The sequence below is a fragment of the Lates calcarifer genome, linkage group LG2, assembly GCF_001640805.2.
Source record: "Lates calcarifer isolate ASB-BC8 linkage group LG2, TLL_Latcal_v3, whole genome shotgun sequence".
Classification (NCBI taxonomy): Eukaryota; Metazoa; Chordata; class Actinopteri; family Centropomidae; genus Lates; species Lates calcarifer.
In genome coordinates, this window is record NC_066834.1 from 21,458,255 (window position 1) to 21,474,204 (window position 15,950).

The 15,950-nt window shown below is 43.0% G+C and overlaps 1 protein-coding gene across 2 annotated transcripts; it reads right to left on the minus strand.

Moving 5' to 3' along the window:
• Positions 1-848: 848 nt before the first annotated feature.
• On the minus strand, positions 849-13,467 carry sall1a (spalt-like transcription factor 1a). Of its 2 annotated transcripts, none has more exons than XM_018666902.2 (3): positions 12,558-13,467; positions 3,668-7,074; positions 849-2,527 (listed from the first exon to the last, which is right to left on the minus strand). In XM_018666902.2, the coding sequence occupies exons 1-3, from the start codon at positions 12,628-12,630 to the stop codon at positions 2,087-2,089; spliced, it is 3,921 nt and encodes a 1,306-aa protein (XP_018522418.1). In that variant the 5' UTR covers positions 12,631-13,467; the 3' UTR covers positions 849-2,086. The 2 variants fall into 2 exon arrangements, with proteins under 2 accessions (XP_018522418.1, XP_050932864.1); XM_051076907.1 differs by lacking the exon at positions 12,558-13,467 and adding an exon at positions 9,863-10,126.
• Between the last annotated feature and the right edge of the window lie 2,483 nt (positions 13,468-15,950).

A 15,950-nucleotide genomic window follows, 5' to 3' on the forward strand; every position in this document is an offset into this window, starting at 1 on the left:
TAAATATTGGGGATTTCGGCTTTGCGAAGAGGAGGGGAGAGAGCCGAGGACGCTGGACAGAAATGAACAGATCCTGTATTGCAGGATGTGCAACGATGTGTTAAATTAAATGCAGCTGTTGAAATACAAAAGGGGAAAATTTTCAGTTTGAATAAAAGAAAAGAAAATGCAAGGCAAACGCCTTCAAAAGCCGTCAGAGGCTTTATCCGGATAACCGTGTGATCGTTTTGACAACTTCTTTTGGGGCTTTGTGGCAATTAATTAGATCGTCGCTTTCTTAATGAAACGTGTATTTTCAAAAAGAAAAAAAATCTTCAGAAGACGAATAAAATACCGATTGCTTCACTAACACATGAATAACTGTAAAGCTGAATTGTCTCTGTTTAACTATCTTGTCCGGAAAAATAACATGTTTTCCCCACTGAGACTTTTTTTTTATTAGTCTGTCAACGTGTGTAAATGATGGCAGGAGGGAACTTTTTCCACTCCGAGTAAAAAGCCTCGAATCAACCTGATTCCGAGGGTTAGCGATTAACTGGCGATTTTCAAAGACTGGCTACGGAAATCATGAAGTTAAAACTGCGATCATTTTAAATGAGAGAGAAGAGAAGCTCACACTATCAGCGACTGAACCCAGCCTCCGTTTCTGCTGCTGCAGTTTGTCAGTGCACACAGGCTGCACAGCGGCCCTGAGCACAAACCATTCAAAGGCAAAACCTTCTTTTAGTTTTATTTCAGCTCTTCTTTAAAATGAGTTGATGCTTGATGCGTGAAAATAATTGTCAGTATATTTTCAATGATATGACGAAAAGAAAAAAGAGGGAATAAAAGCACACAAACACACAATGTTTCTTTTGGAAAACTGATGTATTTGATTATTAGAGTAAAGAATTACAGTATCTTAGTTGTTAGTAGGTATTAAAGTGTAGAGAAACTGGACCCATAAAGATCTTCCAACTTTCCAAGAAAGTGCATGTAACAGTCCGAAGGTTTTCAAACCCAATATATATTTATATTTATAAAAACACTATCATCATTTTGTCCCCTGGCCGTGATGGACTTCTCTCGTGTGAGTTATATGTACATTTTCTTTACGAGGGAGCTTGTATTTCCACGTCTGAACGAATTTACAGAAGCTTCAACACGTAACTTTGCACTTGATGTCAGTGAGGATGCTGGGACATAGCAGCAATGTGGAAATCCAGCTGAGAGACTAAAGGAGAATCCTGCTCATTTGATTGGCTGTCTCCGTTCCAAAAACCAGGCAATAGGCCAGACCGAATGTTCCCCTTTTAGCAACTGTCTTTGCTTTCAACAACACCAAAATACGAGCCACGAAAAAAGAGAGATTGAGGGAAAAAAAAATATGGAAGTAAACAAAAAGTAGAAAGTACAATACACAGAAACAGTAACAACAAAACGAGTTAACACTAAAGAAACCCTTGAAATGTAGCAAACTTCAATGTTTTGTCTTCCTTAAATAAAATAAAGGTAAATAAAATTTGGAAAGAAAGGAACTAGCACATCATTTAGTCCCCTGCCTGAATTTCATTGTATCGTGTTGATGAGGGGAGCGGGGGCATGAACACACAGATGTTAGACCATCTATAGAAGATCAGTGTACATTATTTACAGCAAAACTGTTTGCTTATTACAGGGCTAATGCATCACATGAACATCGACAGTTCGGTTATAGCTACTACAGACAGAAAATAACTTAATGCCAAGGTAAGGTTATCTACCCAGATATTCTAAGTTTCAAAAGCACATTTTTAAAGCACCCATACATACCCATTCTGGCTTTAAAACAAACAAAAACCTAACTGTTAATGCTTCCACTTGGTTTCAAGCAAGGTTATAATCACTAATAAATAAGCTCCTTAAAACTATAACATGTACATTGTACAAAAAAGCAACTTGTCTTCACACTCATGTTCGTAAAGATTCAATGGCGAGCAAAGCAGTTCAGTTGATTTTGTCCCTGTCTTGTTCTCTTTCTTTCTCCTCTTCTGTGTGTGTCTACATATGTGTACAGTATGCCTTCAGGCATCTTCATGTGTCTGTGCGCAGCTCAAGACATAACACTCTAACTGGTGACAATTTCTTTATTGTCCTCCATGAAACGTGTGAAACGGAAGTGGGCCCCGTTCTCTGTGTTGGCCATTTTCTCCAGACCAGCGAGAGCAGCGTTGGGCTCCATGCTGTGTAGCTTGTCTATGCTGCCTGTCAGGCCACCAATGGGAGAGCTGCCCCCGTTTCCTACACCACCTGACATTGGTGGGATGCCACCATTCTGGATGACAGAGATTTCATTTGTCTTCATTGCTAGGCCATTGGAGAAGGCTGCAGCATACTGGTTCCAGAAACTGGCTGGGTCCCCATTGTTCGCCCTTGATGCCATGTCCTTCTGAAAGATCTCAGGAAACTTCACTGGGTTGGTACCCAGGAAGGCCATTGGCCCATCCACTGAGAGCCTGCGGCCTCGTCTGGCAGGAGCGCTGTTCCACATGTGTGTGCCCATGTGAACCTAGGCAGAGAGAGAGAGAGAGAGAGGGAGGAGAGAGAAGGAGAATAAAAGGGAGGGAGGGAAGAGACAGAGCAATGAGAGGGATGAAAATTAGTGATGTTTACAAACTTGGCCACAAGAGCTGCACATGAGATGATGCAATGGAAAAAATAATAATAATGCTCGACTCCGAATTAAAACAGCTTCACACCCTGGGTGCAGCAGACCAGTTAGCTGCCTATGCTGTGAGAGGTACCGGCATGGTGTAAACATCTTATTTTGGCGAGACTGATACATGCAGTTTAATCTAAACCTTAATTTGCTCATCTCACAAAGGGACCACAGAGCTTGGGGTAAAATTGCACTGTCCAGTTTCATTGCTCTGGCCAGTATTACATGTGGCATTTCACCTCTGCCAATACCCATTCCATGACAAAGACAGCATTTTTTTTCTTCCTCATAATCCTTGAAATATCCATTGAAATAATTACATTTTAAGGTATTTTAGGCATAGATTTCTACAAAAAAGTTCTGAGACACTGCTGTGTTTACTATAGTGGAGCAACTTTAACTAAAAACACAGATATCTCTGTGTATGGCCAGTGTCAACCAATAGTAAGAGCTTGATTTACTATCTTTAAAAAATTAAAAATTAACATGTCAAATTCCTCACTACGATTAAGGATTAAGGATCAAGGATAAAGGATCAACCCACTTAAACCCAAAAAATATCACCTTAATTTTATAGTAAGTCCATGTACTTTCCCCAACTTTCTGCAGATCATTGAGCAGATCCTTTTCTTAATGATTTAGGCCTGTGACATTTTTCACAGAATCTGTTATGGAAAAATACAGACTGACCTCGCTCACAGTGATTGCCTCTGATAATTAATTCTGTGCAGTGAATCATTCTTAGCCAATCGCATTCTGGGATTTCTACCCAATAATCATATTAGTTGTGTGATTCAGCCTTTCCACTAAGGTAATTTCTCTCACAGAGCTGTTCCTTTAATTAATTATACAACATTACCACCTCTTGATGCCTAGTGCACTGACATGCCGTATAAAACTAAATAGCAGCCCTGAGACTCATTTTTCACAAACATTCTCACGCACAAACTTTTAGGAGACCAATAGTTTTCTGAGTGTTTTGACATTTACCTTGAGGTTTCCTTTGGTGGTGAAAGCCCGACCACAGATACTGCAAGCAAAGGGTTTCTCCCCTGTGTGGGTTCTCTCGTGGATCTGTAGAGCACTGGAGGAGGAGAAACACTTCCCGCAGGTGTTGCAGAAGTGTTGCTTGGGTGTCCTGCGTGGCGGAGCAGCGGAAAGCACTGGAGAAGTGGAGGCAGATGATGTGACCAAGCCAGGGGGCATGTCCTTGTCTGGGTGGAGGCTGTGGAGGAAGCCATTGACCTCAGGTTTGTTAAGAGAGCCTACGGAGAGGAGGGAAGGGGTTGGGCTGGAGGACAGGCTGGTGTTTGACGGCTCGAAGAGCTGGGAGGGCAGGTCTCTCATTTGATGGGTTAGCATGTGCTGCTTCAGGTTGCCCTTGGTGGAGAAACCCCTGTTACAGGCCGTGCAAATAAATGGTCGTTCTTTGGTATGGCTTCGATAGTGAATGTCCAAGGCACTCTGACAAGCAAAGGTCTTTCCACAGATGTCACAGGATGTGTTCTTGATGGTGCTGCGCTCACGGAAGGGGAATATCATGCCCAGGGAATCTTTTGAGGGATTGACAGATGTCAGGTCCAGGGCTCCGATGTTGGAGGGATGAGAATGCAAGAGGCTTGCACTGGTATGCTCCAAGGATAAGGCCCTCTGCTGCCTTTCTTCAAGGCTGGGGGATTTACGTGGTTGTGGCTGCATGCTAGTGGGGGATGGCGCCTGCATGGAGGAGGTAGATTCTGACACAGCTGGACTCCCGGCGCTTTGGCTTTCAACATCCCCTCCCAGTGAAGAGGAGTCATTGGTGAGGCAATCCCCCTCAACTAAGCCATTTGCCATAGCCTTCATTTGGCTGGCTTGTAGTTCCTCTGTTTCATTGCTGTTAGTATTTTCTTGGCCATTTTTCTCTTGCCCCTCCTGGATAACCATTTCATGACCAGCTGGGGAGTTACATAGACTGTCGTGAGAGGCGTCAGCTGACCTGGGTGTGTCTGGCACACTGCTATCTGGGCCCTCCTCCATTCCTTCAATGTTGTCATCAGAGAAATTGTCCAGATCATCAAAGTTTCTCTCCTCAAATGAGCCAGTGTCAGAGGCCATGGACTCTGGGTAACTTTCTGGCAGAGGGGTGTTGGGGATCTGCCCACCCATGTGCATACGGATATGCTGCTGTAGAACCACCGCATTTGTGAACTTCTTCTGACAGATAGGGCAGGAGTGTTGGACTCTAAGAGGAGGCATGGCCCTGTGGACACTGTAGTGGGTCTTAAGATTCCCCTTGGTGGTAAATGCCCTGCCACAGATTTTACACTTAAAGGGCCTTTCCCCAGTATGAGTGCGATAGTGCATTTTCAGAGCACTTTGGCAGCTCAGCACTCGGTGACAGATGACACATTCATTTGGGTCCGTCACCTTCCTGTCAATGTTCTCCACAAGCTGCTGCAGCTTGGAGGTCTCTGACCCCTGGAGAGGATCCAGAATGCCTCCAAAGGGGAACTTAGCCTTGAACTGATCAGACATAAGTGGCATGAGTGGGTTGGTCATCATGGGCGGGCTGTTAGATGTTGTGTACTCAGCTGTGCTCTCTGAAGCAGAGCTCACATTTGTCATTAAGCCTGAGGAGTGGCTGCCTTCTTCAGTTTTCCCATTTGAGGTAGGCAGAGTTGCACCTTCACCCTCTTCAGACACTCCATCATTACTTTTAGTTGAAGGCTCAGCAGCACCTGAGTCACTCTTTGCAGTAACAGAAGGGCTAGTTATGGCTATTGAATGATCTTCCTTTTTGATGAAATGCGGCAGGCTTGGCATGGTTGGTGGCAACAGCATGCCGACTGAGGAAGTCAGAGTGGGCAAAACTGGTTTGCTGTCCAACCAGCTGGTGACAGGTTTCTCAGGGGGCATAGACATGCCGTATGGAATGCCGGTGCTTGTTGGTATGTTGTCTAAATGCTCAGGAACAGGGTAGGGGTTCATCTGGATGTGTGGATATTTTTCTTTATGACGCTGGAAATGCACCTTCAGGTTACCACGGGTGGAGAAGCGGTTGCCACAGATATTACACTTGTATGGTCTCTCACCAGTGTGGGAGCGCAGGTGGATTTGCAAGGCACTGTCACTCCCAAACACCTTGCCACAAAACCTGCACTTATGCTTGAAGAAAGCATCGTCAGAGCTGCTCTTGTGTTCAAATGAAGTGACGTTTGGCGGCTTGCCTTTCCTCTGCTGAGCCAAAGCTGCTAAAGAGTTGAGGTCCTCGACGGTGGTGCCAACACTCGGCAGAGAGCTGGAGAACATGGGGTTTCCAGGTGGGGGCTGAGGTAGAAGGGGATTCACTGCAGAGCTTAACAAGCTACCTATTCCAAATGCTGGTGTGGATGACTTAGCTAGTGAGGAGTTGCTGAGCTGAGAGTGGAGGCTACTCATATGACTCGGTCTCTTGTCAGAAGACTGGGCATTGACTGTTGACGGCCCCAGTGTGCTAATGCTCTGAGATGTCTCACTGGTGCTTGGGTTGGACTGAGGTAGCTGTGCCGCTGCAGCCAGCTGCTTTAGGCTGCTAATACTGGCTGACTGACTAGCCAGGTTCTGCGCTAGGCCTGCGGCTGCAGCCAGCTGTTGGGAGAGATGTGAGCTGAGTGTGGTCAGTGGGCTGGCAGCAGGCCCCATTGTGCCTGGAGCAGAAGTTGGGGGCACCTGCAATTCTGGGGACTGGGAGGCCAGTAGCAGTATCTGATGACGAATCTGCTCGATAAGCTGCAGCTGGTGTATCTGTTGCTGTTGTAGGGCTAGGAGTTGCTCCATCAGGGCTGGCACTGCCACCCTGGGGCCCCCAGTGGAACGGGCCTCTTGGGAGAATTGGGCCACAGCCACTTTGGTGCTTTGAAGATTTTCAATTATGACATTGCTGTTGATCATGGAGAAGTTTCCCAGTTCAGTCAGGTTACTGAGCTGAGGTAGAGGGGCAGAGATAGCTGAAGTACCTACTGCAGGGCCAGAGGTGCCCCTGCCACCGTGGCTGCTGACTGCGTTGATGGGGCTCCCACTCTCTGTATGACTGCCTTCCTCTTCATGACCACTGCTCATCCCGGAAACATCCACATCCATGGATTCGTCTTTTTCAAGAGTGTTATGCTCCAAAAGGTCACTACACTCTGTTTGATCAGTGTTATTAGCTGTGTCATTCATCTGGTCATCGGGATTATGGGGAGGAGACCCAGGCGAGAAAGTTCCGGTGGGGGAGGCAGGATTTTCATTCACTATCAGAACTAACTGATTCTTAGTGCAATTCTTCTTGTGCTCCTCAAGATCCGATAGTTCAAAGAACTCAGCACAACATCTGCTACAGACGTGGGCGTCTGACTCCTTGCAGGGGGGGTCCTCTGAGCAAAGTTCTGTGTCCCCTGAAAAAGAGGAAACAGAGGATTAGTGATTAGAAATGTTTTGCAGCTGAAGAAGCAGCTTTATCTCCTCAAATTCCATTGTTGTTAATCTTAAGTTAATCAGTTTTACACTTATCCTCTTGATGTGTTCACAAAAACAACGATCGAAAGGCAACAATAAGCCAAAAGAAATGTGAAAAGCCTTATTCAGTGCAGTGGCCTCTTAAACATGATAAGAGGGATACAAAATCAATGGGAACTACTCAAATATTGCTTAAAAGTGATCTTTGAAGATGTACATCTGGGTTTCATCAGCCCAACCAAAGGTAATCATTTTCTCCAGATAATCCATCAAAATATAGAATAGAGTGAAGTGAGGACATTGGTCTTAATGAAATTTCATAGAAAGGCATTGATTTCCTATATTCCATGCCCTTCAAAGTCTGCTTGTCCACTTGGTGCAAATCAAGCATTTGAAGGACTTATTAGACTTTCAATTTGCTGTCAACTTTGCTCATTTTCAGCCAACTATGGGCATCTTGGACAGGTTATCTATGTCACTAAACTAATTTGTATCCACTCAGGCTGCAATCACAGTGAGACATGAACAACAGAGCCTGTGGCATCCAGACGGTTACATGCACACACTAAACACAAGCAAAATAAAATAGGAAAAAAATCTGAGTTACAGAATAGTGACTTATTTAATACCTAAGATATGAAATTATTTTCCTTTGTAAAAAATATTGGCCATCTAATTAAAAGAGTTTAAAAAACTGAATTTTGTTCCAAAATTGTGAATAAACTTTGACCCCAAAACCTTATCAACTACAGAAAAGGCACTCATCAGTAAATTCTTCTGTGGAAAAAGCAATGGAAAAACAATCAGTTTAAATAAATGACTTGATCAAAACTAAAGACTAGGGCGGTACATTAGAGTGCATGCATCACAAACTTGCCAAAACTGAGAAACTGGACATACCAGCTCACAGAGCACGCAGTACAGACACAGCAACTTCTGTTGTCACCGAGATGAAAATTCAAAAGTAATGACCGCCTTCCAAATGCAGACAAAAACTGGTTTTTGAATTTTCCATTTTAATACACAGGACGAGTCAGTGAGTGAAAAGGCAAGACGACACCCTGCCCCCAGAGCCACTGCTGTGCTCCAGACTTTCCTTATTCTTTTCCCTCTTTGTCACACTAAAATCTCGCTGTTTAACATACAAGTTGATTTACAAATTGCATTTCTCTATGAATCCCTTTCATTGTGGCTCTGGCCCCTCAACACTTTCATCAGGGCCAAGAATTCATTTGCAAATGAAACCCAGAGAAGTGCAGCCCTGCCCCACAGAGAGACAGGATGCCTTCCCATTGTTCGCGCAGCATGGGAGCGGCGGGGATCGTCGGCACAGCCTGGCCCTGCTCATCTCAGTCGACTCAAAGCAGATCCTGTTTAATTCAGGGATTATCTCCCTCGATGTTTCTCTGCTCAGAGACATCAGATAACGCAAAGTTGCCATGACAGTAAACCCTGGCCCTCACACCACCAAACCATGCAAACAGGGAAGACTCAACTTTAATGATAACTTTTCATGTTAAATCCCCCCTTCCACCCACCCGCCTACCTACACCCTGAGCGCTAATTTTGAAAAAATGTGTTTGATTCATAGTGTGAGAAATGTGAGGATTAAATAAACACCTTTTCTCTTTTCTCAAGGCTGACTGTTCACAAATTAGTGTGAAGAAAATCCATATGACACTGAGTGGGGTGAAAATAGGAGCCGTGCAAAAAAGAAAATGAAAACTTAGTTTAGCAAACTTCTGGAAGATATTGTATTGATAAATGAATAAAAAACATGTATGTGTGTGTGTGTGTGCATGCTCGATTCTGTGTAGTGCACTGGAAAAAAATATGCTACACACGATGCATATACCATTTGAGAAGCAATGGTGAATACTGAAATTAAATTAATTCACCTTTTCATTCATACGCATACATATACTACAGTGCCTAATTGTGTTTCTTTAATTTAAACAATTTCTAAACAAAAATTACAATATTTTATGTAGCGCGCATTTAAAAAATCCTGCAAATCAAATGATTTCCAATAATACTATTTTTCACATGCAAGTGCAAAAATTACAAAATTTAAACATCACTGGAATGTATAATTACAAAAGAAAGAAGGAGAAAAGGAATCATATTTATTCCCAAAATACTTTGGGCATTTCATTTGCATTAAAATTGTGCAGTGCAGCAGTTGACAGTCTCCTCTTCACCAGTTCTGTCTTAAGTTTGGAATGTGAGAGAGGAAAGTAATAATAATGCTCCAACAGCTGCAAAACATAAGAATGTCCGAGAAAATATTTCACCAATAACTTAAATGTTTACATGGCCACAGGTTTGCTCTTTAAACTGTTCAATAATATGTTTTGCTTTACTTGACCACAAAAAAGGATCAAAATTAAATCAATGCATGTCTGCAAATCCACTGTCCACATAAGACTAGTGTAGCAACAGCGCAGATGCTAGCATTAGGCTTAATTCCCAAAATAGCAAAGATTAACTTTGAATTAAAATTAAGATGAAGTCAAGCTGGTATAAAGATGGAGTCTGTAAAACTTCCATAGAGTCTCTATCAAAAGCACAATGTAAGCAGTGCACAGGGCTAAAGGGCTTCAGGAGAGACAAAGAGCAAGAGGACAGAGCCTCGAAGAGACTGACCAAAGTTTGAATATGCGAGACAAGAAAGCAAGGATTAGTCAAAAAAAAAAAAAGTTGACGGAGAGCTTCGAGAGTTCCTACATTATTTTTTCGCGGGGGGCCTCTGAGAGCCTCTTGACACTTGTAACTTCAGGAGGATTTCTGCTCACATCGTCTCCAGCCCTCAGGACTCATCCCACTGAACACTAGATGGGGTTCCACTAAAGCTGCCGTGGTCCAGGACAAGACTCAAATCTCAGAAGCTCTGCCCCGGTGACATGCTTAAAGCTCAAGGGGAGGGAAAAAGGCAAAGCAAGTCCTTCAGGCTACACCTAGACTCACACCACATAAACACTGGCAAAATGACAAGCAACTGTGCTCTGTGTTTGCAGGGAACAACAGTGCAAAAGGGGGCTGCCCTGCCAATCTCCCCTCTAGGGGGGCCACTCTGATAGGGCGAAAGGGGATGGCCACAACACTGATAAGGCCTCACACGCACACACTTAAATAAGAAGCCAAGGCCTCACTGGGCCGCCTGCAGCTCCGATCAGCAGGGTCAATGGCGAGGTAGAGAGGAACACACTGGGCCCTGAACTCTCATCACCTCCCCATTGAGGGACACTGGCAAAGGTTAAAATAGCTCAACATCCCACCCTCTGTGGCTCTCGCTCCGACCTCCCAGTAACTACGGCCCTCAGCATCACTGATATTCAACCAACAAATACAAAGACTTTCTGTTTTCACTTCCGGCTACAACACAACTCTCCACAAGCCACACAGCACATTAAGTATGTCTCAGCTAAATACCCCCAAACCTAAGGACAACATGTCCCTGGTGCTGTAATTACACACACAAGACACAACAATTTTAACATGTGGCATAGTTTTGGACATAATTGAGAATTTTGTATTCTGCAGTCTGCCTGGGTCAGTGACAAAAGTAACTTTTCATTAAGTTTATTAGATTTAAAGGAAAATGCAGAAAAAAACAACACTCAGGAATTAACTTGGTTTTGAATTAATCATCAAGTTCCAAAAAAATCACGTGGAATGGGCTGAAAATACCTCTATGCATGGCTTACTCCTGAAAGAAACAAGTGCTTATTTCAAATGACCTGCACATGCTTTTCAGGCAGTAAACACAATGTGGCTTAACGGATATTTACATTGCATATATTAATTTTACAGGCCGTGTTCAACAGGTCTAGTCTATACTAAAAACAATTTCTAATTTTCCCTATATTTTTAATGTCATGGCACGTCTTCTTATTTCGTGCAAATACTTTTTCTAGGAAATTTTAATTATGGGAATATAAATATTGGGCAATAAAATTCGATCACACTGCATAACAGAGCACAGAGAAGCCTCCACACAGTTAAAGAATATTTATTTAAATTACGGAAAATTTAAATAACCATTAATTTCTTAGTAATGAATCGTAGATAGAAAAGTCGGTCAACAAAAAATACACGTTACAACGCAACGTCCTGTTACGAAATTCAAGCGTTATAAATCTTATCCTACTATCTCATCATACCGTAGTTTTGTTTAAGTTTTTACTTTCTCCTTACAACAAATATGTTCAAATACAGTTAATTGCAGCTTTGCTGATTCTCGCTGGCCTTTGTAAGAGCCCCACTCCTGGATTTCCACTTCTGAATGGCACTTTGTACGAACTGATTCCACATTTTAGGCACAACAGCACCGGTAAAAGTAATAATAAAAATAATTCACTTTTTTCACAACAGGCGATGTAGGCCATCTGTAAGCGTAAACTTCTCTAAAGGCGATGCAGTAAAATGCACGAGTCTGTTTTATCTCTGTTTTTTGATTTTGGTTGAGAAAACTACGCATTATTTTGTGATGAAACAGAAACTGTGTGTGTCTGTGTGTGTGTGCATGTGCGTGTGTCTCACGCACACACACTTCTCTGTGCTTCTGTCTGAACAAAGTTGAACAAAAAGTATAAACGATGACTAAACTGAGGGGATATTTACGGGATGTGTGTTGATTTACGTTCTTTAGAGCACTTTGCCCTCCTTTCATCCAACTTCAAGCAATAAAGCTCACCAGTGTGGAAACAGGCGACGACTCACTGGGACTGATTTATTTTATTTTTTTAAAAAGGGGGAAAACATTGTAGGACTATCTAGCGCTGAACTGAAACACACGGATGCGGTATTTCTGTGTCCGGGACTCAGGGAAAAAAGTTGGGAGTCCCGGCAGGAGCGACAGGGTGGTCCATGTCGATGCACCGAGACCGACCGCTGAACGCAGGGCAGCCTCGGAGAGAACCGAAAACTGAGCCGGTTACTCATTACAAGAGGCTTTGTATTGTTAGTTTTAAAACATGATATTAAAGCTAAACCGGAGACTTTAAAGTTTCGAAACTTTTAACACACAGGCTCTCTCTCATACACACACGCAGCGTAAACCTGAAGAGAAACGCGTTCTGTACTTTGGTTATTATCGTAAAGTAATTTATCTTTTTTGTTACGTTTGTATAATACTGGTGATAGAGTCTTGAACGTGGAAAAAAATACAAGTAACTTCAAATGATCATTTTAACTGAAATAAGGTGAATTCGTGGATATCCTGCACATAAAGTTTTGTGGCTCAGACTTTCATCACGCAAACGATGGAATTTGAAAAGAAACAAATACTAAAAGTATAAAGAACCAATTCAAAGTATTGACTTTAACGCTCACATTTGGCCTCAGATGCGATAAAACACCCAAAAAGTGTGAGAAAATCGTGTTGCCTGGATAAAAGGAGTGATAGGCTGCTCGGACTTACCATTGTGCTCCGGTAAAGGCAGATGAGGGTCGGATTGGAAGTGTTGCGGCTTCGCTTGTTTCCTCCGCGACATGCTGGCTGGCACATCAGCAAGCAAAGAATAAAAAAATGACTACAAAACCCTCTCAAAAATTACGTAAATCGAGCCCATCCACCGCGCATGTGCCCCGTTATGATTATCAATAATGCTCTGCGATTAATCATACGGGGGGGCTTCTTTGAAAGGCGATTGGCACCTCGCCAGCCCCCCTCCTATTCAAATGAAGTCTCTTTAATCAATTAGCTCCTGATTTGCTGGGGACTCTTGTCTCTCTCTCAGCTCCCACCCAATGAGTTGATCCGTATGGGGAAGAAAGGCTGGGTTTTCCAAACTCCCTTTAGATACGGTTTAACCCCTTCTGTTAGCCAAGTCAAAGCTTATCTTGACTACTACAGGGGAATGTCAGCATCTCGAGCGCATGCCCGCGACAGTATCTTTCAATCTTTCACATTAATCAAGCAGCGATCACAGTTTTTCTTTTCTTTTTTTCTCTCCTCCCGTAGATGTGGACAGAGTGGACGCTCGCGGATCAAACCTCCGCGATCTCCAGCCAACTTTCTTCTCTCTACAACTCGGGTAGTCCGTCCTCCGCTCTTGCATTAAGACCGTAGTAATTCGGCTCTTGTTGCGTTGTTGCACACCGACACCTACTCTCTGAAGAGTTTCACGCGAGGCTCCCGGTGCGCTGAAACGCAGCGTCGCGCGAGCATGTTCCGTGCGTAAATGGCACCGGTACGCGTTCCCAAAAGTCCACGGTGTGATCCGACGTCCCAATCGGTTTCATTTGATTATTATTAGTGGAGAAAAAGGGGGGTTAGTTACTAACACGTTTTCATCACACACTGCATTCCGCGAATAAACAAACTTTGAGGGCCCGTGCAGCAGTGGGACAAATGTGGAGCCCGGCCCATCGAGGATCTGATTGGTCACCGGGCTATTCAGTCACGCTGCCATTCACCTCCACCTCCTCCCTCCCTCCCTCTCCCCCTCTCCCTCCTTCCCTCTCTCTCCCTCTCTCTCTCTCTCTGATTACGCACAGCAGATCCAAACGCTTTGTGCGCACCAGGATGATCAGTGGTGAAGACAGCGGAGAGAAGTCTGTTCATCTGAACGTGGATAAATAAAGCCTTTAATTTCTTCCTTAAACATTTATATTTTTTTTAAGAATGCCTGCCTCAAACTCATGTCATGTGGACTCAGATACATTTCCCACCATCCATTTAACTATTAGAGAGAGGGAAAAAAAAACTTGTTTATCTTTATGTCGTCGCCATCCAGTGGGTTGTTTGTATAGTAAAACCAGTATGAATTACTGCATTGTGTCCTTATCAAAAGTTGGGTGTTTTGCAGGCCGTTTGATTCCTTTTAATTTCTACATGTCAGTTTTTTAAAGGCAGTGATAATTGAATAATATAAAGCTGTCGGTAGCTGTAAAGTCAAGAAAACAGTGTCTTAATCAACCCTATAAATGAACTATGGACACTCACACACGCCATATTATTATTATTATCATTGTTATTATTATTATTATTATTATTATATCTTCCTAAATATTGCATTAGCAGGGGTGCGCTTTCAGTGGGGATGTTTTAAGAGGGCAAGATGTCCCACAGGAGCTTCATGTGTGAGTCGAGTAGATTTATTACGTGAAAAAGATAAACGAAGCTCTCAGTCGGCTTGATTTTGAGAAATGAAGATAATAATGTTACTATAGGTGATGCCTCGGATGCCATTATTTTTCACTGAATATTTAAAGAGCAGCTGCAGGCTAGATGGATCTGGTCCTCTCTTGTGTCAGCTATCTTTTAGTTTCGACTAGCCTTACTATTTACTTATTCATGAAAAAAAGGAAAGAGCAGGGGGAAAATCAAATACTTCTGATGGCTCTGAGTGGTCTGCTTTATCAATGCACTCTGACAAAAATAATTAAAGAATATATAGATATATATATTGAAATTGTACATATATTTTTGCAGTATTGATGAATGAGTTAACTGTCTTAAAATCTGACAATGTAACCAAATCGAAATGTGAGCTGGGACTAACTAAACCTAACAGCAAATGATCATTAATAGGGGAAAACGTGTATGTGTGTGTGTGCCGTTAAAAAGCCCATGCAATTATGTGCACCAAACTTGAAACTGCTGGGAGAGGAAAAAGGGGGAAGGCAATATTGTAATGTCCCGGGCGGGAAAATCAATGGCCAGTTAATTGATGTGAGTGTTGGTGTGAGATTGTAAACAGGGTGATTTGCAGCCCAGCCGAGCAGGAGACATTTTAAATGGGATTCACTCGGGACGGTGAGGATACAGTGTTAACAATCATGGGCTGAATGACACAGACGGACACAGTTTGGAGACCCAACAGACATAAGTCAGTGCCAGCACCTGAAAAAAGTTTTCAACTTTGACTGAGAACTTTTTTTTTAGTCAGTCAGGTGTATTTGGCTGGATTATGTATTGATTATAAAATATGATTTATAATATCTAGCACAGAATAAATTGTGAATTTGGACAGATTTGTGGTTTAAAAGAGGGAAGAGAAGGATATAAGAAATATTCTCACCCAGATCTTTGTGATTTTAATAATATGCAACATGCAAATAATACAGATTTAGAATAGGACTCCCAGTATTAATGTTTATTTTCTTGTGAAATCTAATATTATTTTTTTCTCTATTAATACAACATATATAGCTCCAACATCTTCCCAGTTACTTTTAGCCATTGTGAGAAAGAGTGCTTCTTTTTTTCCTGAAGCTGATAAGAGGAAGGTGAGAAAAGCCTTTGGCGCATAAAAAGCGCGCATTTGTCTGTTACGCGCAATCACTACTGTGCGCAGCAAATCACAGAAGGTCTGGCCCGATGTGCCATCATTCATTATTATCACTGACACCCCATGATTGATCATATAGCACAGAAAAACTGCGCGTTTGACCGCATAATGTGATAGTTAAAGCGGGGAACCTCCCAAAACCCCGAGCTGTTAGTGACCCTCACTCAGTGTATTTCTAACTAGAAAGCCCCCTTTTCTGTGTGACACCGCATTCAACACGTGGTGGGTTTCTATTCACGGTCCTGCTCCCTGATCGACGCGATGCCTAAAGAATTACAACTAGCTGGATCAGGCCGTCATCTAGGTCAGCTGCACGTGTGTGTGTGTGTGTGTGTGTGTGTGTGTTTGTTTCTCCGTCTCTCTCTCTCCCTCTCTCCCTCTGGATGTGTGTGATAATGGGAGCCCGAGTGGCAAGAGGAGAAAACGGGCAAAACTTATAGGGGTTTAAGGTTTACAGGGGTGCAGAGTCTCACGACTCAAGTGTGTTAACACGAGTGGAGGACTAATTCACTAATGTA